This window comes from Lissotriton vulgaris, chromosome 5, assembly GCF_964263255.1.
Source record: "Lissotriton vulgaris chromosome 5, aLisVul1.2, whole genome shotgun sequence".
Classification (NCBI taxonomy): Eukaryota; Metazoa; Chordata; class Amphibia; order Caudata; family Salamandridae; genus Lissotriton; species Lissotriton vulgaris.
The window spans coordinates 1,480,184,119-1,480,203,206 of NC_141693.1; the positions used below are offsets into that span (position 1 = coordinate 1,480,184,119).

The 19,088-nt window shown below is 46.4% G+C and overlaps 1 protein-coding gene across 4 annotated transcripts in view; it reads left to right on the forward strand.

Moving 5' to 3' along the window:
* RBBP5 (RB binding protein 5, histone lysine methyltransferase complex subunit) overlaps positions 1-19,088 on the forward strand; it is a 225,494-nt gene that overhangs the window by 121,419 nt on the left and 84,987 nt on the right. For all 4 annotated transcript variants that reach the window (XM_086923451.1, XM_086923453.1, XM_086923450.1 and 1 more), the window contains exon 10: positions 1,403-1,520. In XM_086923451.1, coding sequence (XP_086779577.1) covers positions 1,403-1,520 — 118 coding nt within the window. The remainder of the gene's footprint in view (positions 1-1,402; positions 1,521-19,088) is intronic.

Consider the following 19,088-nt stretch of genomic DNA (forward strand, 5'->3'; position numbering starts at 1 on the left):
CCTTCTCGCGAACAGGTTGTTATTGTCAGAGCTGATCCCTTTCAGGGCCCTAGTTGTTCAAGACACACCACTGTCAGTGCACTTCATGGCTCCAAGCTCCTGGTGTGGAAAGTCATGAAAAGTAACTGGTGTCAGCGCGCCGAGGTGGCACCTATCTGTATAGGTGACGCAGACGTCTCTTCCGGCGCAGACGTCACATGGAGACAACCGTTGCCACCTACTGGGTATTGCTCAAGCAAAAGGCTCTCGGATCCAGCCTGATAACTGGGAAATTCTAAGGTAAGGAATTAGTGGCTGGATCATGTATCTACAAGATAAGGCGTTAACGAAGGGTAACTTGTCTTTTTTGTTGCCTTCATTTCTTGTCTGCTTTTGTGTGATTAATGCACAAAAATGTTGGTCAGGAGGCTTCTGAGTATTGTTGTTTAAACTACCAGCTGTCGCAAATGATAACTGCATTTGTTCAGTTATATCAGTGCAGTTCAGTGACAGTCAGGCATTGCTATGATTGAAGTAGTAGTGGATGGGATCCTGAAATTCACTGCACTTTTTGTTAGCTTGGCACAATTCCAAGCCAATTGTACAGTGGGTAAGCCCCTATGCGGATATATCGGATCACCTAAACCTTAAAGTATTCATTTTGACTCTAGCAAAGGCTTGCATAACCTTGTGTAGTGTTTCATAAAGTGCAAACAAATCTAGTTTTGTAAAGTATTCTCTTTGTAGTAGTTATAGTGCCAGTTTTGTGTGCTAAGGGCACATGACAGCCCCATACACCGTGCTTAGTTTGTGCTGGAGTTTGCCAGGGATCAGCTGCAGCAATTATTTTCCAAAACCTGCACATTTTAATCTGTTGCAACACATGGTAGTGTTGTATGCTTAATATGAAGTAGCGCACATAAACAGTGTCTTTTACAATTCAATATCTTTTTTTAGACGATGATACCATCATGCCTAGGCCATTCTTTCAGTTTTGGGTGTCCTGGAATAGTCCAAATTGTCACATTCGTGGGAGTGATAGAGTTTCAGGTAGTGTCAGTACTGGCATTTTGCAGTGTTGTCACGAAACTGGCGTGGCCTTCTTAAACATATCTCGGCCCAGGCATTTATTATATATATATATTTTTTGTAACAAATTAAGGACTACACACCTTGCAGGTGGTATGAGATTCCTAAGGAATCACCAGCATGTAATAGGCTTGGAAATGTATCTTGTCAGTAGTCTGGCAGTCTAAAAACACCACAGTATTGAGTTTGTTTGATGGCAGCAGATGCTTACAAGTAAGCAGGTGGCAAAGCTTTTGATGGGTTACGAACATCAGAGTTGCAAGGCTGTTTTGGGCTTCAGACTGCGATTTTCATATCTTTCTTACACTCAAGAAATTCTATTTCTGTGATCCAGGAAAATTGGAGTGCTTTTGCCCCAGACTTCAAAGAGCTTGATGAGAATGTGGAATATGAGGAGCGCGAATCAGAGTTTGATATTGAAGATGAGGACAAGAGTGAACCTGAGCAGACAGGTAATTACTGAGACAAATTTTGTTTAACATGTGTGGCATCCACAATGTCTATGTGAGGCCTTTTGATATATCTGTAGGACAATCAGCAGAAACATCCAATATATTGTGCGGTTACTTTTGTTTACTGCAGGTGCTCTAGGGGACTAATTACTGGTACAAACAACTTGGGTCAGCAGTTTAGATATCGCATGACCACTAAGTAACACTTGGCATACTCAAAGTAAAGTCTGAGCTCTTTTGTTTATAAGAGTTACAAGTCCTCACCTTAATTCATTTACTTCCTGCTAGTGAAATGATCAGAATTGCAAAACATATACAATCTATGAAGTTGGATGTTTGATATCTGGCCTCTGTCATATCTTGGTAGCCATAGTTGTACGGTAAGAAACATTTGGCAAGTTAGAAGAACTTACACCGATCCACCATTTTGTTAAGATCCACACGTTATTCTCCATGGACACTATTTTCCTTGCATATGGTTCACTAGCTAGCAACAAGTGTTCGAGGCATGTGGGCTGCTGAATTCATATCTGTGCATAGATCGCCGCCTAGTGTTGGGTCCGGATGATTGCACATTGTTGTCCTGGAAGAGTCTTCGAAGTATCACGAGATAGGTGGCTCCTTCCCTGGACTACAGTGCGCATGGGCATCGACTCCATCCCCAGATTGTTTTTTTCCGCCATTGGGTTCGAATGCATATTTGTTAACTCAAGTTCGGAATCGATAAAAAAACTTTCTTTTTGGCTAAAAGGCCTTTAGTTATCGTCGGTATTGTCTTGCGATCGGTGCCCAGTTCTGTTCCAGCTCAGTTCCCGAGCCGGACATCCAGAGGAGCCGCGTAGCTTTTCGGCAATGAAGGCCCGGTCGACGCCAGAGGCCTTATCGACGAACCATCATGGAACGGAGCCCGTTCAAGAGATGTCCCCTGTGCAACTCGAAATATCCTCACATCAACGTCCACCCGGTGTGCAACAAGTGCCTGTCGCCGGATCACGATGAAGCCAGTTGTATGGCTTGTTCTCGTTTCCGCTCCAAGAAGACTATTCGACTTCGATGCGCAGCGAGGCCCAGCAGACGGCACCTGACCCGGTGAACATTTTCGATACCGAGGAGGATGAGGGAGTCGAGCAGGAAGTTCGAGATAACCTGTCTGATCCCGCATCGGAGATCGACTCCAGCTACGACGCTGATATTGAAATGGTCGATACTGAAGACGTCGTCGACGAGGTAGGAGACGACGATGGGGCCTTTGGGGCCGTGGAAAATAGCTTGAGCGAGGAGCTAGGCCCAACCGTTGGTACGGGGGCCGAGACACTTAATAAGGCTCAGGTCGAGGGATCGCCACATGGCCTTACCCAAGATCTTACACTGGGTTCTACAGCCTCGCCTCAAGGCCCGGCTTCGGACACTTCTAAGGAGCCACGGGTTGACCGATCGAAACCAAAAGAGAAAGCATCGGTGTCTACGCAACTGAAAGCACTGGAGGCGAAATCGAAACCAAAAGTGCGTATTGCTTTGGTCGGCTCGAAATCCTCTGAACTATCGGCACCGACGAAGCATAAAGGTGTTATCGACCCGGTGAGGTCGCTAAAGGGTGTCGAGCCGAAGACTGAGACACCAAAAAAACTGGTCAAGGACGTCGACCCGAAAAAATCGGCGCCGAAGGCCGTCGACACAGACAAAGGACTCGGAGCTCAGAAGGTTCTCGATCCTACGCGTCGACCAGACAAGGCTAATAGCGGTACGAACCTAGAGTTCACGCCTGGCTGTGGCTCGAAGGAACCCGTCGAGTCGACGCAGCCGTCCGCCTCCTTCTCGAAGCAGGTGTCTGAATCGCTGAAACGAATTAAGGAGAAGGCTTCGACTGTCGGACCGAAGGATACTCCACCACGAAGCCTGCCAGTAAACCTCAAAAATCATCGGTGCCCATCCAGTTCACGCTGCCGCCGAAAGTGGTACCTAAGACCTTCGCCCCTAAGACGGCCGTCGAAGTGTCCAAGAAGGTGTCCACGGGGCCGAAGCCCACACCTGCGGTAGTGGTCACGAAGCATCGACAACCCCCGCTTGAAGAGCAGTCGGAACAATTCATGGACGCCAACACGGGTAGACTTTCGATTTACAAACGAAAGATCGCCCCGGAACAGCCTATGGAGTCATATAAAATTCCATTGAAAAAGAAGGATTCCACTACATCACCCGTTCTTGTCGAACCTATATCTCCTATCTCGCCCACTTACTCGGATGTGGAGACAGGGGAAGGTGACAATGAGTAGTACAACTATCCTATAGACACTGATCCTGAAGATCACAATGAACCCTGGGCAGATGCTGCTGACCCAGGAGATCCACACACTGCCCCAGACAGTCATGTGTATGCTGTAAAAACCTCGCCTACTGAAGACTCGGCGGCGTTTAATGCACGTATTGAAAGGGCAGCCAAAAATCATGATGCCCAGCTCCATGCTGACCCTATTGAAGTGGATTTTTTTGTTTGACACCTTTTCCACCTCCAGAGAGAACTGTCAAGACTCTGCCAATGCTAAAGGGTGTCTTAAAACATGCTGGAGACATTTTTAAAGAGCCCACGAGGGCCAGGGTGATAAACCCCAGAATTGAGAAAAAAAACAAACCGGCGCCTGGGGACCCTACCTACATCAAGGGACAGTTGCCGTTGGACTCTCTGGTTGTTTCCAATGCCCGGAAGAGGGCAAACTCGCAAACAACGGGTGCTGCTCCTCCCCCTGACAAAGAATCTAATGTGCTAGAAGCATCAGGGAAAAGGGTGGCAGCTCAAGCGGCCAATATCTGGCGCATTTCAAACACTCAGGCACTCTTAGCCAGATATGACAGGGCCTATTACGATACACTTGAGACCCTGTTACAACACTTGCCAGATGAATATAAGGAGGCAGCAGAGATGCTCATACAGGAAGGAAAGCTCATATCAAATGCTTCTATCAAGTGTGCACTGGACGCAGCAGACACCGCGGCCAGAGCCATTAACACAAGTGTGATGTTACGGCGACATGCCTGGCTGAGAATCTCCGGTTTCAAGCCAGAGATACAAACCACCATACTAAATCAGCCTGTAAACCCTGATCACTTATTTGGACCAGAGGTGGACACCACCTTGGAAAAGATCAAAAAGGACACTGAGACTGCAAAGTGTATGGGATCTCTCCAGTCGCAGCAGTTCAGGGATGGTTCTTTTCGTCGCTCAAACAATAGAGGAGTTTCCAGAGGCCAGCTGTCCCAGCAAACACAGTACAATAAAGGTGGCGCGCAAACCACCTACACCAAACAAGGTAGAGGTGGTTATCGTGGAAACAGCGCCAAGGGCAGAGGTCGTTGAAACAACAGCTCCCGATCCTCCGCCACTAACAAACAGTGACGCCTTGTCACTGCCCCCCGACCATACAACACCGGTCGGGGGGAGACTACAACAGTTCCTGCCGGTCTGGAAATCCATCACCACAGACAGGTGGGTCAGGAAGCTTATCCAGTACGGTTATTGTCTGGAGTTAACATCCACTCTATCCAACATACCCCCAAGACACCTTCCTATGTCCACAGAGCATTTACACTTATTGCAGCAGGAGGTACTCGTCATGCTGCAAAAAGGAGCAATCGAGCTCGTGCCTGTGGAAGAAAGAGGTACAGGAGTGTACTCGCTGTACTTCTTGATCCCAAAAAAGGACGGGTCCCTCAGACCCATACTGGACCTCAAACCCCTAAACCAGTACATTCTATCAGAACACTTTCACATGCTAACATTGCAGCAGGTTCTACCGTTGCTCAGTCAGGGAGATTTCCTCGCAACATTAGATCTGAAGGATGCATACTTTCATATTCCGCTACACCCCTCACACAGAAAATACCTCAGATTCACCATTCAGAATCAGCATTACCAATTCAAGGTCCTCCCTTTCGGAGTGATGACGGCACCCAGGGTGTTTACAAAGTGCCTGGCGACAGTGGTTGCACACCTACGGAGACAGAACGTTTACGTCTACCCTTATCTGGACGACTGGCTTATCCAAGCAAAATCGGCCAAGCAGTGTGCCGCCCACATGTCCCACACCATTCACCTTCTTCACGATCTGGGATTCTCACTGAATTACCCAAAGTCCCACCTTCAGCCTGCCCACGTACGGCAGTATCTGGGCGCGACAATAGATACTCTGGCAGCCAAAGCACAGCCAAATTCAGTGAGGATCAACAGCATTAAATTGCTGATACAAAAATTCAGACCGCAACACTCTCTTTCGGCACGAGTGTTCATGCAGTTGATAGGCATGATGGCCTCCTGCATCTTCATAGTCCCGCACGCGAGACTACATATGCGTCCGCTTCAGGAGTGCTTAGCACGTCCGTGGAATCAGGCTCACGGACAGTTGAAAGACCTAGTGTTGGTAACCGGTCGTGCATACAACTCTATGCATTGGTGGAATCCACAAAACCTTTGCAGGGGACCCCGTTCCAGGAGCCTGTGCCACAGATCATTCTGACGACGGGCGCATCTCTCCAGGGATGGGGAGCTCATGTACTCCACTACACATTGCAGGGACTATGGACAACACAGCAAAAGAAGATGCACATCAACCTTCAAGATCAGATGGCTAACTTCATGGCGATGAAAGCATTCAAAGTACATCTGTGCAACAAGGTCGTGTTGATCCGGACGGACAACATGACGGCCATGTACTACATTCAGAAGCAGGGATGTACACACTCTCCACAGTTGTCTCATCCGGCTCAGAGCATGTGGAAGTGGGTCATTCAGATTAACCTCTTCCTCATGGTGGAACACCTCCCTGGCAAGGACAATCAGATGGCGGACCTGCTCAGCAGGTACAGCCACCAAATGCATGAGTGGGAGATACATCCGTCATAACTCCACCCGTACTTCCAGCAGTGGGGTCATCCAGAGATAGACCTGTTCGCCACAAAGGAAAACGCCGAATGCCAAAGCTTTGCCGCCAGGTTTCCACACCCACAGTCGCGGGGCAATGCGATATGGATGAACTGGTCAGGCATATTTTCGTACGCTTTTCCCCCAGCACCTCTAATACCGCTGGTGGCACGCAAGCTGAAGCAACACTCGATGACACTCATCCTGGTTGCTCCGACGTGGGCACGCCAACCATGGTACACCACGTTTCTTGAACTATCCGTGGTACCGCATCAAAGGCTGCACCTCACACCCAGGCTTTTGACGCAGAGCCATGGCGACATTCAGCATCCAGATCTGCAACAGCTCAACCTGGCGATCTGGCTCCTGAGGTCTTTGAATTTGGCTACCTCAACTTGCCTCCCGACTGTATGGATATCATAAGAGAGGCAAGGAAGCCCACCACCAGAGCATGCTATGCGGCAAAATGGAACCGGTTTGTCATTTATTGTGCAGACCACAACATCAACCCGCTAGACGCGTCTACTCACAACATCATTTGTTATCTGTTACATCTATACAAATGCAATCTGGCCTATGCTTCCATTCGTATACATTTGTCCGCAATAGCAGCTTATCTAGAAAACAGGCAGCATCTCTCACTTTTCAGAGTGCCTGCCATTAAAGCTTTTCTGGAAGGACTCAAACTAGTCATTCCTCCCCGGACCCCACCAGCTCCTGAATGGAACCTAAATGTGGTCCTCACCAGACTGAAGGGTCCACCTTTTGAGCCTCTACATTCATGCGAGATTCAGTTCTTGACGTGGAAAGTGACTCCTGATAGCGATTACATCGCTGCGACACGTTAGTGAACTCCAGGCACTAACTATCCAAGAGCCATTCATACAGATTCACTCCAACAGGGTGGTGCTTCGCACTAACCCCAGGTTTCTTCCTATGGTGGTTTCACAGTTCCATATCAATCAGACTATAGAACTGCCTGTGTTCTTCCAAAATCCTGAATCAGTGGCGGAGAGAATGCTCCACACACTAGACGTCAAGAGAGCTTTAATGTACTACATAGATAGGACCAAAGATTTTCGGAAAACAAAACAACTATTTGTTGCCTTTTCGCCACAACACAAAGGCAACCCCATTTCCAAAGCAGGAATAGCAAGGTGGATCGTTTAGTGCATTCAAATAGTCTATCAAAAAGCCAAGCGCACTTTTAACGCTTCCCCCACGGGCCCACTCCACCCGAAAGTTGGGGGCCTCCATGGCTTTCCTTGGAAATATTCCTTTAGAAGACATATGTAGAGCAGCCACATGGTCTACCACACACACATTTACGAAACACTACTGTGTAGATGTGAACTCCAAACAGCAGGCAGCTGTAGGGCAGGCTGTTCTAAAAACACTTTTTCAAACTGCTGCAGCTGGCACAGCCGGCCGCCGCTAATGGAGGGACTGCTATGTATTCTATGCACCGATATGAATTCAGCAGCCCACATGCCTCAAACCGAATATGCTACTTACCAGTATGCATCTGTTCTTGGAATGTAGGGCTGCTGACATTCATATCGCCCGCCCTCCTCCCCGGCGCCTGTAGCGGCTGCAGCACTCAGATGCAGACTTAGCATGGTCATCACTCACGGTGTTACACTCCATCTTTGCCACAATGGCTAACAACAATCTGGGGATGGAGTTGATGCCCATGCGCACTGTAGTCCAGGGGAGGAGCCACCTATCTCGTGATACTTCGAAGACTCTTCGAGGACAACAATGTGCAATCATCCGGACCCAACACAAGGCGGCGATCTATGCACAGATATGAATGTCAGCAGCCCTACATGCCAAGAACAGATGCATACTGGTAAGTAGCATATTCGACATGTAACATCACACACTATTCTGCCTACTGGATAAAGTAGGAATCCCCAGTTTTGGGGGACTGGTGACCCTCTCCAGGGTTTGAGAAAGAAGGCTTGTACTCCTTAACTATCATTAAGCTGACGTCCACTCTCAGATATAGTGGAAGAGGTGACTGTTGGGTGGTGCAAGAAAGTGCCTCTTTATGGTTGGCTAGCCCCGCCCACTTTTTGCCTGGCTTCGATGTGGTTTCAAACATAGTGCACAGGGTTCCTGACAACCAGGTCCCCTGTGCCAGTGCTCCTTCCCTAAAAACAAATTCCTAATTGGCATTTCTGCCCCAGTAAGTCCCTAGTAAATGGTACTCTTTAGTATCTAAGGCCTGGGAGCTGGAGAGGGTCCCCTGGGAACCCTCGCGCCGGGACCATACCACACTTCCCTGGCATCTTGTATGCCCCTGTTAGGTGGCCCCCTGGGTGGAGAAACCATGCTCTCTGGGACCAGAAACAATGCACATTCTGGGCAGAGGTGTCACACCTCCTCCCCCAGAATGGTCCAGTGCTCAAAAGGGGAGCTTCAAATGCCTGTCGTCTTTGTAATGCAACCCCCAGCCTCCGCTGGTAGCAGCGTATGGCAGCCCAAAGTTTGGGCGGGAAAACAGGGGGAAAACTTAAGAAGAAAAGGAGGTGTACCCACCTCTACCAATCCCCCCCCCCCCCAAAAGGTGGGGAGGCGATGTGAAGCACACCTTTCAGTCCCCGCGATCTTGAAAATATGGAGACCCCACGAATGAGGGCTAGGTCTATGTCCCCCTCCTAAAGTAGGGGAGCATAATAGAGTGTATAGTCACCCTCGGTAAGGTGCCCATTGGCCCTACCTGCTACTCCCCTAAATTCTAGTATTTAGGTGGCTCTCCCAGATCTGGAAACTAGATCTGTGATGACCTACGAAGAAAGAAGACAACCCTGCAGAGAAGACTGAAGACGACTGCCTTGGCCCCAGCCCTATCAGCCTGTCTCCAGCTGTGACAAACCTGTGACCTGTCTTGCAGCTAGTGACCTTTGAAACCCCTGAGATGACTGTTGCCTTCAACAAAAGACTCCAATCTCCCGTGGACAGCTGACCTGTCCAGAAGAAAACAACAACAAAGACTCCTGATCCAGGCGGAACAGCGACTCATGCCCACTCTGCACCCGACACCCATGGCCCAAGTCTAAGTGGCCCAACTGCCCAGTGAGGTCTCCCCAGCGACCAGGACTCTGAATCCAGCGTTGGCTGACCTCCCCAACGGTGCCTGCAAAGTGAATCTGAAGGGCCCCCCCCACTCCTACCGGCCCAGTAAGAAGATTTCTTATTTCTAAAGGCACCCCTGCACCTCTGGGTGAGCTGGACCAGCGGTGCCCCTGTGCCCCCCAGTACCTCAACTTACCTGTGCTGTTGCTGGTGTTCTGCCTGGACTCTATGATTCAACCCCTTCTGCCTGTTTCCAAAACGAAGAAACTCCATAGGATTGCTTTGGGCGCCCAACGATGTGTTTGTACCCTGCCCCCAGCCACCCCCGTAGGGCTGGTGGTGTATGTTTGATGCCACTTAGTGTCTACCCCGTACTGGTCCTGAACAACCAAAGCATGGCCCCTGCATGCGTTCCACTTACCTACAAGCAGCGTGGTTGTAAGGACCCCCAGTCTTCATTGGAACACATTGGGTCGAACTGAGAGCTTGCCCTCTGCACCGGCCACCCCTGTGCAACTGGTGGTGCAGTGCAGGTACTTACCTACTCCTTGCCCACTGCTAATCTTTGATCCTGAAGACTGGAACTGTAAGGTGCATACTTACCTGGTTAACCACAAAACTGTTTTCCCGATAGGATAACAGTGAACTGTTCTGAAAATAGTGTCGTTTTTTCAGAGTGCAAAGTATTTTTAATTAAAAACCTACTTACCTTATTGCGAAGATCATGGACTTCAAATAAAGTACAAACAAAATATAATTTTCTAAAATTGGTTTGGATCTCCATCTTTGTGTCGTGTGTCCATTATTGAACACTGTTGGGCAATAAATGTCTAATAGAGCAAATTAGGTTTTATCTTAAGCTCTGTAGACTTTTTGGGAACCCTGCACTGTATTAACACCTAGTGGCAATACCATATACAGAGCCAGCCTTCTACAGGGGGAATACACTTTTTGTTATTTTTACCATTCTATTTATGAGCGTAAGTATCAAATTTAATGTGACTGTGTGTAGGAAGAAAGCTCTGGATATGGTATGCCACTAGGTGGTTATATGGTGCGCAGAGTCAGGAGTTTCCCAGTAGTGTACAGGGCTCAATGTAAAACCCAAAGTGCTCCATTAGTGGTGGTGTGGATGAGCAGTCTTAGGCCTAACACAGTGGAGCGAAAAACATTTATTGCACAACATTGACCAATAATGGACACATGACTAAAAAAGGATAACCACACCAATTTTATAAATATAAGCTTTCTTTGTGTTTTATTTTAAGACCAAGATCTTCGCAATAGGTTAAGTATAATTTTTAAAAAAAATACTTTTCACTTTCAAAAGTCGACACTGAATGCAATTTCTGATTAGTTCAATGTTATCCTACGGAGGAAAACAATAATGCGGTTGGATAGATAAATACGCAACTTACAGTTCCAGTCTTCAGGACCAAACATCAACAAGATGCAAGGGTCAGGTGACTACCAATACTGCACCACCAGCGGCACAGGGGCGGCTGGGTGCAGAGGTCAAAATCGAGTTCAGCCCGATGCGTTTCAATGGAGATTGGGGGATGCCCGAAGCCATACTGCTTGCAGGTAGGTAATTCAGTTGCAGAGGCCAAGCTTTGTGTGTTAGAGCAAGCAGAGGGGGGCACCAATGCAGCACCAAACATAAACCCCCAGCGGCAAAGGATTGGCCGAGTTCAGAGTGAAAATTCAGCATCGGGCGCCCAATGCTCTTCATTGGAGACTTTGCTTTCAACAAACAAGCTGCAGGTGTTGCACAAGAGGTTGCAGCAGGGAGACCAACAACCACAGAGGTAAGTAGAGATGTCAGGGGTCGTAGGGGCACATTCTATTCAGCTCACTATGGCCCTGGGGCGTCGTGTGCAGGGGTGCCTTTTAGACTTTGGAGTCTTCGTACCGGAGCCTGACGCGATCAGGGGGAGCCTCTGTAGTCTGGCTGCAGACAGCGTCGTGGAGTCCAGGAGGGGTCAGCCAACGCTGGTCTTGAGGTCTGGTTCGGCGGTGACCCTGTTCTGGATAAGTGGTCCGCCTCGACACGGGTCAGAGGCGTCTGATGCAGAGTGGGCAGGCCTTGTGAATCTGCAGGGCACCAGAGTCCTTTGTGTTGGATTCTTGGGAACAGAACCACTGTCTTCAGCTGTTCTTGTCTTATTCAAAGTTCAGGCAGTCTTCCTCTGGTTTCTGGAAGTCGCTGGCTGCAGGACAGGCGTCATCATCTCGCAGGGTCTTTGAAGCTGGAAACAGGTCACCAAGTCAGTAGTCGTCTTCAGGCTTTGCAGAACGGCGTCTTTTTCAGCCTCCTTAGGTTTCTGGTAACTAGTTTCAAGGTCTGAGGGAGCCTGCTAAATATTAGATTTAGGGGGGCGTTTTAGGGGAGTCGGATGTAGGGACTATGGGCACTGTACCTGCGGTGACTACATCCTCAATTATGCTACCTTCCTGTGGGAGGGGGTATAAACCTAGCCCTGATTGGAGGAGTCCCCTCATCTTCAACACGGTGAAGACTGAAAAGTGTGCTTAACTTTGCCTCCTCCACCTGAAGGGTGGCGTTTGTCTAAGGTGGGCACACCTCCTAGCCTTGCTAAGTGTTCCCTCCGGTTCTTCTTCCAAAAGTGGGGGTGTAAACCGGGGGCTGCTATCTCCTGCTAGCAGCAGAGGCATAGGCTGGGGAGATGGGGGTTGCATTACAAAAGTGACATGCCTGTGAAGATTCCCCTTTGAGCTCTGATCCTGGGGTAGGAGGTGTGAAACCTCCGCTCAGGATGTGCATTGTTTCTGGTCAAGAGAGTAGAGGCGCTCCACCCAGAGGGTCCAGAAACATGTCAGTGTGTGGCAGTCTGCCTAAAGCCAGTCGGTGACCACACCATGGTCGGTTAGATTTCAGGGGGCACCTCTGAGGTGTCCTCTGAGTTCATGGTTTAATCAATCTCATACTGACATTAGTGTGGATTTATTACAAGGAGCAGTTTGGTACCAAACACTCCTGGTTTCAATGAAGCCATCATGGTGCTTCAGAACTCAAGTTGTCGAGTTTCCAGTCCATGTACACCTTATGGCTTCCCTGGCAGTTAGAATATTTAAGAATTGACTTCAGTATTGTAGGGACATATCTACTCATTCAGATATGCCCTCAGCTGTGGTATAGTGCACCCTACCTTAGGGTCTGCCAGAGGGGTGCTGCTGGCTGGCATGGCACCCAAACAGGGTATCATGCAGACTTTGTCGTTTTTCACCTTACAGGGGCATACAAGCTGCAAGGGCAGTGGCATGGTCCTAGTGAAGAAGTCCCAGGAGAACCTCTTCAGCTCCCAGGTACCGAGGGTACCACTTCCTAGGGACTTACAGGGGGCAGAAATACAAATTGTGGTTATATTTTTCGGTAAGAAGCCCTGGCACAGGAGATATGCTTGACAGGGTCCCTATTCCCTACAATTGAAACCACATCAATTTCCAGGCAAAACATGGGGGCTAGCCATGTACAAAGACACTTTCTCATACTGTGAGTTGGGACAGAAATATTGCCTACATGTGCTAGGGCAAGGTGAATCCCTGCCCTATGTTGATCTCTTGGCAACTAACCGTTGAGCCATTGTATGTTTTTGATTTATCTGTCGGTGAGCAACACAATCATACATGCTCATTAAGGAGTCTCCTTATCGTTTGGCTTGTGACGCTATGGTTTTCATCTGATGTCGAGTGGGCATCCAACGTCACCTAAACTGCACTCTTCCCTGGATGAATTTGGAGCTGGCATGCATGTTTGGCTGGATACAGCAACAAATGCATTGTTGCTTCCCTTTGCATGAATGTACTTCCAACGTCAGGATAGCCTCCTGGGTGATTTGTGTGCTTTTTTTTTTAAAACAATTTTTATTAGGAGCCCCCCCCCCCCCCCCCCCCCCCCCCCCCACCCTCCACCCACTCAAATACAGGCATGATTGCACGATATTATTGATCATATCGCCTAACATCGACTAACTAAACATGACGAGTAACTATACCCTTAAGACAAGACTATAAACATTTGCATTTAAGTAATGAATAAAAATAAATAAATAAATAAATAAATAAAAAAATTAAAAAAAAATGGAGTTAAATTACTATCCAAGACCTTCGATCCATTGTGTAAGTGGGTACCAAATTTCTAAACCCTTCTTTTTCTTTTTGACACCCTTCCTGCTGTATATTGCTTTTTCCAAGCTATAGGCTGAGAGTAATCTGGCCTGCCATTGTTGGAAAGATGGGGGGACATTATCCAGCCAAGAAGAGGCAAGACAGATTCGAAGCACCGCCATGGAGACAAATAGAAGTCCCTTCATGTTATCTGGGTGGTTCGCACTGTCAAACCCCAATATTATTTCCGGTGTTGTAATAACAATTTCTGATTCAAATATTTCAGAGAAAAAGGTGGATATCTCACGTCTGATGGTACATAGTGCCCCGCAAGTAGCAAACATATGTATTAGATCTACTTCAGGCATCATGCATCTCGGACAAAATGTCCCTTTACCTGTACTCCATTTAGCTAGCATATAGGGGGTATGGTATAGAAGAAAAAAAGTTTTGTAGAATTGTGCTTGCAGTTTTGAAGACATTAGTATTTATTGGGATAGCTGGAATGCGTTCTGGATGGGTATAATTGAGATTCCGAGTTTATTCTGCCAATTATCTATGTGTTTGTCCATATCATCCGGGAATCCAGTGGTTAACTTGGTGTATATCGCCCCAATTTTTACTTTGCTACAATGAACAATAGATTCTATTAGCTCGTTTTTCTGAAGAGCTACCCTACCCCCCCCCTTTTCATGATATAGTCCCTGACCTGTAAATATTTGAAGAAGTCCCTATTTTCTAGGCCATATTTGTGTTTTAGAGACTCGAATGAGGCCAGACCAGCTGACTCATAAAGAGAACCGACTTGGATTATACCAAGTCTGGTCCACCGTGTCATACACATGTCAGAAAAGATATCCGGGAGGTTGTTGTTGCCTATAAAAGTAGTATAGTATGAGTACCGGCCTAGCCCTAAATGTTTACGGATGTCATTCCAGGCAGCGTAGATACCCTTTAAAGTTTTGAAGCGTACTTTCTTAAAATGGCAGTCATAAGTCAGTCGCCACAAGTGTGCGCTTGCTTGATTGCCAAGAATAAGTTCCTGAGGGTTGGGAACAGATCTTTCTAAGCGATCGTCCTAATTATTCCTGAGCAGCTGGCTACTATACTTAAGTATTGTCGCCCACCAGTAGGTTTTAAGGTTTGGGAGTGCCAAACCTCCTCGTTCTTTTGGTAGGGTAATAAATCTATTGGATCTTCGTATTTTCCCATAGCTCCATATGAAGCGAGAAAAAATGTTATCGATTTCCTTAAATAAAAGTGGTTCAAAATTCAAGCAAATGGTTCTGAAAAAATATAAAAATCTAGGAAGATATACCATTTTGATTAGATTGCACCTTCCTATGATTGTAAGGTGTAGATTGTGCATTTTTTTTAGGCATTTTTCCGTTTGTTTCATTAGAGGAGCCATGTTAAGTTTAACCAGATTGTTTAAATTAGCGGTAAGGTTGACACTGAGATACATTGCCTTATCCGTTACCCTTTCATCGACAATATTGCTATTGCTGTTGATTAAGATTTGAGTTTTAGTCTGGTTTAATTTATACCCCGAGATTTCGCCAAATTTGTTTGCCTCTAGTTCCATTGCCTCTACTGATTTTTTTAGGATCAGCTGTAACTATGGCAATGTCATCGACATATGCTAAAGACTTTGTTTCGCCATTGATAGTCCTTATTGGCATTATTGAAGTATTCATTTCCAATCTGTGGATGAAAGGGTCGATGAATATGGCAAATAGGAGAGGTGAACAAGGGCACCCCTGTCTTGTACCTCTTGATACTTTAATTGTGGCTGTGTTTTCTCCATTTATCGAGACCACAGCTTCTGGATTAGAGTACATCTTGCGAATAGCATTGATAAATGTCTCCCCAATCCCACTCCTCGACATAGCGGTCCATAGATATTTCCAGGAGACCCTATCAAAGGCTTTTTCAGCATCTAAAAGGATAAGTGCCATAGGGTCTCCTGTTACGTCCGCTATGTCGAAGAGCGTGATCACCCTCTGAATGTGATCAGTAGTAGATCTACCGGGAACGAATCCATGCTGTCTTACGGAAATAATTTTGTGGATTACCGGGGCCAATCGACTAGCGAGTAATTTAGAATATATTTTTGCGTCGTTATTTATCAGGGTAATGGGGCGGTAAGCCCCTAGTTCCTTTGGATCTTTATTTTTTTTAGGAAAAACTATGATTTTAGCCTGATTCCATGATTCGGGTGCTCGCCCTCCCTTAAATACCTGAATTACCAAATTGGTTAGGGTTTCTTTTAGTTGTTTGTTGAATTTAACGTAGAATTCGACTGGAATTCCGTCTAGGCCCATTGCTTTTCCGGTTGGGAGACTATTTATCGACAGGAGAATTTCGAGCCATTGTGGAGTTTCTGCAAGTTTGTCTTTGTCGGTTTCGGGTAGTAGACAACCTGTACCAAGATCCAAATATGTATCTATTTTGTATTGATTTTTCCCTGTCTCGGTATACAGATCTTCATAGTATCTATGGAACGCTTCCCTTATCTCTTTAGAATCACAGGTCAGGCCTTTAATTGGGTCTCTAATTTTAGTGATTGTGTTGTCGCTGATCTGTTGTCTTAAGCGGACAGCTAGTTGGTGTCCTACCTGCTCATTAAGCTCATATATTTTCTCCCTGTTCACGATGGCATTGGTTATTGCTTTTGCGGTGAATGTCTCTGTTATTTGATTTCTTGCTATCGCAACTTTTCTTGCTGCACCTTCTACATTACCATTACCCTGGACAGCTTTCATCAGGTCTTCCTCTTTGCTAGTAAGATTATTATTTAATTCGTTTAGTTCTTGTTTTGCTTCCTGGTTGTGTTTGATGGAAAATCTAAGAGTTTCTCCCCTTACACCGGCCTTTAATGTGTCCCAGACCACCTCTAGGGGAGCACTCCCTAGGTTATATTTTAAGAAGTCAGGGATCCATTTTTCCATAAGGTTACAGTATTTTACGTTGGCCAGAAGAGCCCTTTCAAATGTCCAATTGCTGCGGGGTCTATGCAGATCCCCCAAATCCATATTAATAATTAAAGGGTTGTGGTCGGAAAAGACTCTTGGTAATCTGGCTATCGAACAGTGAGAGATAATTACATCAGACACAAGAAAATAATCTAATCTAGCAAATTTGGAATGGGGATGTGAAAAAAAAGTATACCCAGGGTCGGTTGGGTGTTGCATCTCCCAACAGTCAGATATCGCATGGGTGTTACAAAGATCATTGAGTGCTCTAAATGTTTTTGGCTTCCTTCCCTGGTAGCTAAAGTTATGAGTATATATCCACTTAGGCGGGAGATTTAGATTAATGTCACCGCAAACAATCAGCGGAACAGGCCAATGTGATAATTCGTTTGATAAAAAGTTCAAAAGATCGGGATCGTCAGAAACACAGCCATACACAGAGCAGATCGTAAATTTGTTCCCCTTATCATAGTTGCATTCCACGATGGCCCATCGGCCAAATGTGTCTGCTGCCCGTCTCGCAAACTGGGCTCCACCACCTTTTGCCATAATAGCTACCCCTTCGGTTTTATTCTGTTGGGTGGTGGCGGTAATAACTCTATATCCTAATGTTTTTAATAAATGAAGCTGAGACCCCTCAACATGGGTTTCTTGTAGACAAACTATATCTGCTCCAATAGATTTCAAACCAATTGCAAACCTTTGTCTTTTATGTGTATCATTTAACCCGCATATATTAATTGTCAAAATTTTCAACTTAACCATTATTACCTAATGAATCTGTCCTGTCTTCTAGTCGATTTTTTTCTTTCTTTCATACCTGTATATCCACCCCCCTACTGCTAAAGCCCCCCCCACAACCCCCCACCATATCTTGAGGCTACTTCCCTGTATGTCTAACCTGTCCGGCCTTCCCCCCTTCCCTTTCCCCCCCCCCCACCCACCACCACCTTTGAAGATTACCTGGGCCTGTCTGGACCAGGGGTGCGACGTCTGCGCAAGCGGGCTCTGCGAACTAGGCTAGTTTGTTAGTATAAGTTTTATGCTTCTTTTTTATAGTTGACCCTTAGCCTAAATTTTCTAATAATTTTTCAGACTTAATTTCCCCAGATCATTCCGCCATTCTGCCAAAAGTCCACGCTTTCCCAATATATACCTTCTACTTGATACACATTGCTATAGTTAATTCATCTTATATATTCCTTTTACTACAAGTCTTTAAGTCTACAAGTCTTTAAATCTGATTTAGATTATTTCCCGGAATTTTGAGAGACTGTCTCTGAGATTTCTCGAAGATAGTCCTCCGCCTGTATTTCGCTGTTGAAGCTTCTTGTTGCACCTTTAAATATAATTTTCAAGCGTGCCGGATTTTGCAAGAATACTTTTGCTCCTACTTTTTCAAAGGGTCCAAATTTTCCATCTTCGCTCCACGGTGGCGTGAGCGAAGTCCGGTCTGACAAAAAATTTGAACCCCTCATGCTCTCTCTGGGTGGTAGGTCTTGCAAGGTCGTAGATTTTTTCACGGAGGAGAAAATTCCCAAAGCAGACCAGCATTGCCCTGGGATATTGATTTTGCTTGTTAGAGTTTTTTGACAGCATTAGAGGAAAACGATGGGCCCGCTGAACTTCCATTTCCATATCCCAGGCTTCCAATTCCGGAAAAGCTGTTTTGAGTATGTTGACCATTGCCCCTCTAGCATCGCTTCCCTCAAAATTCTCCGGAATTCCAAGAAACCTTAGATTATTCCTTCTGGATCTGTTTTCATGGTCTTCCACTTTGGCCATAAGATCCCTTATTATTCCGTCTTGTTCTGTTTCTTTTTTTTTGAAGCGTCGCAACATCCGTTTCAAGATTCTCAGTGCGGGTTTCGACCATGACCATTCTTTCAGAGATCTCGGAGCAGATACTGCCCACTTTCTTCACTGCTCCTTGTAGTTTTTCAATGGCCATGCGGTTCTTTTGGCTGTCTTTTTTCACATCCTCATGGAAGTTTTTTATTGAGCTGAGCACCTGGCTCAACGAGGGCTCCGTAGTTTTTTGGTGTCTATCTTTGTTTGCTTGTGTGCTCAGGGTTTGGCGTGGTGTTTCTCCTGATGATTTAGTCCTTGGGCTTCTTCGGGGGGGATTAGGTCTACTTTTGCCATAGTCTGTGTTATTTCCAGGGTCTGTGGTTTCTGCATTCAACACGTTTCGTTCTCTTTTGTATTTTGACCTTTTTTTCCCCCCACTCCTTTTTTTCCTGATGTTGAATTCGCTAGATAATCTTGAATCATTGGAGCCAGAGATCTCCAGAGATACGGCGCCCCTTCGAGTGCTAGGACTTGATTCTCTTGAATTGCTCCGTTGGCTTGAGTCACTAGAGATAGACATTCCTGTTTCATATACCTCGGATTCGGATTCTTCATCCGAGAGAGAGTGATTAGCTGAATGTGCTTCTTTCCCTACTGGAAGATCTTGCGAATTGGGAGCAT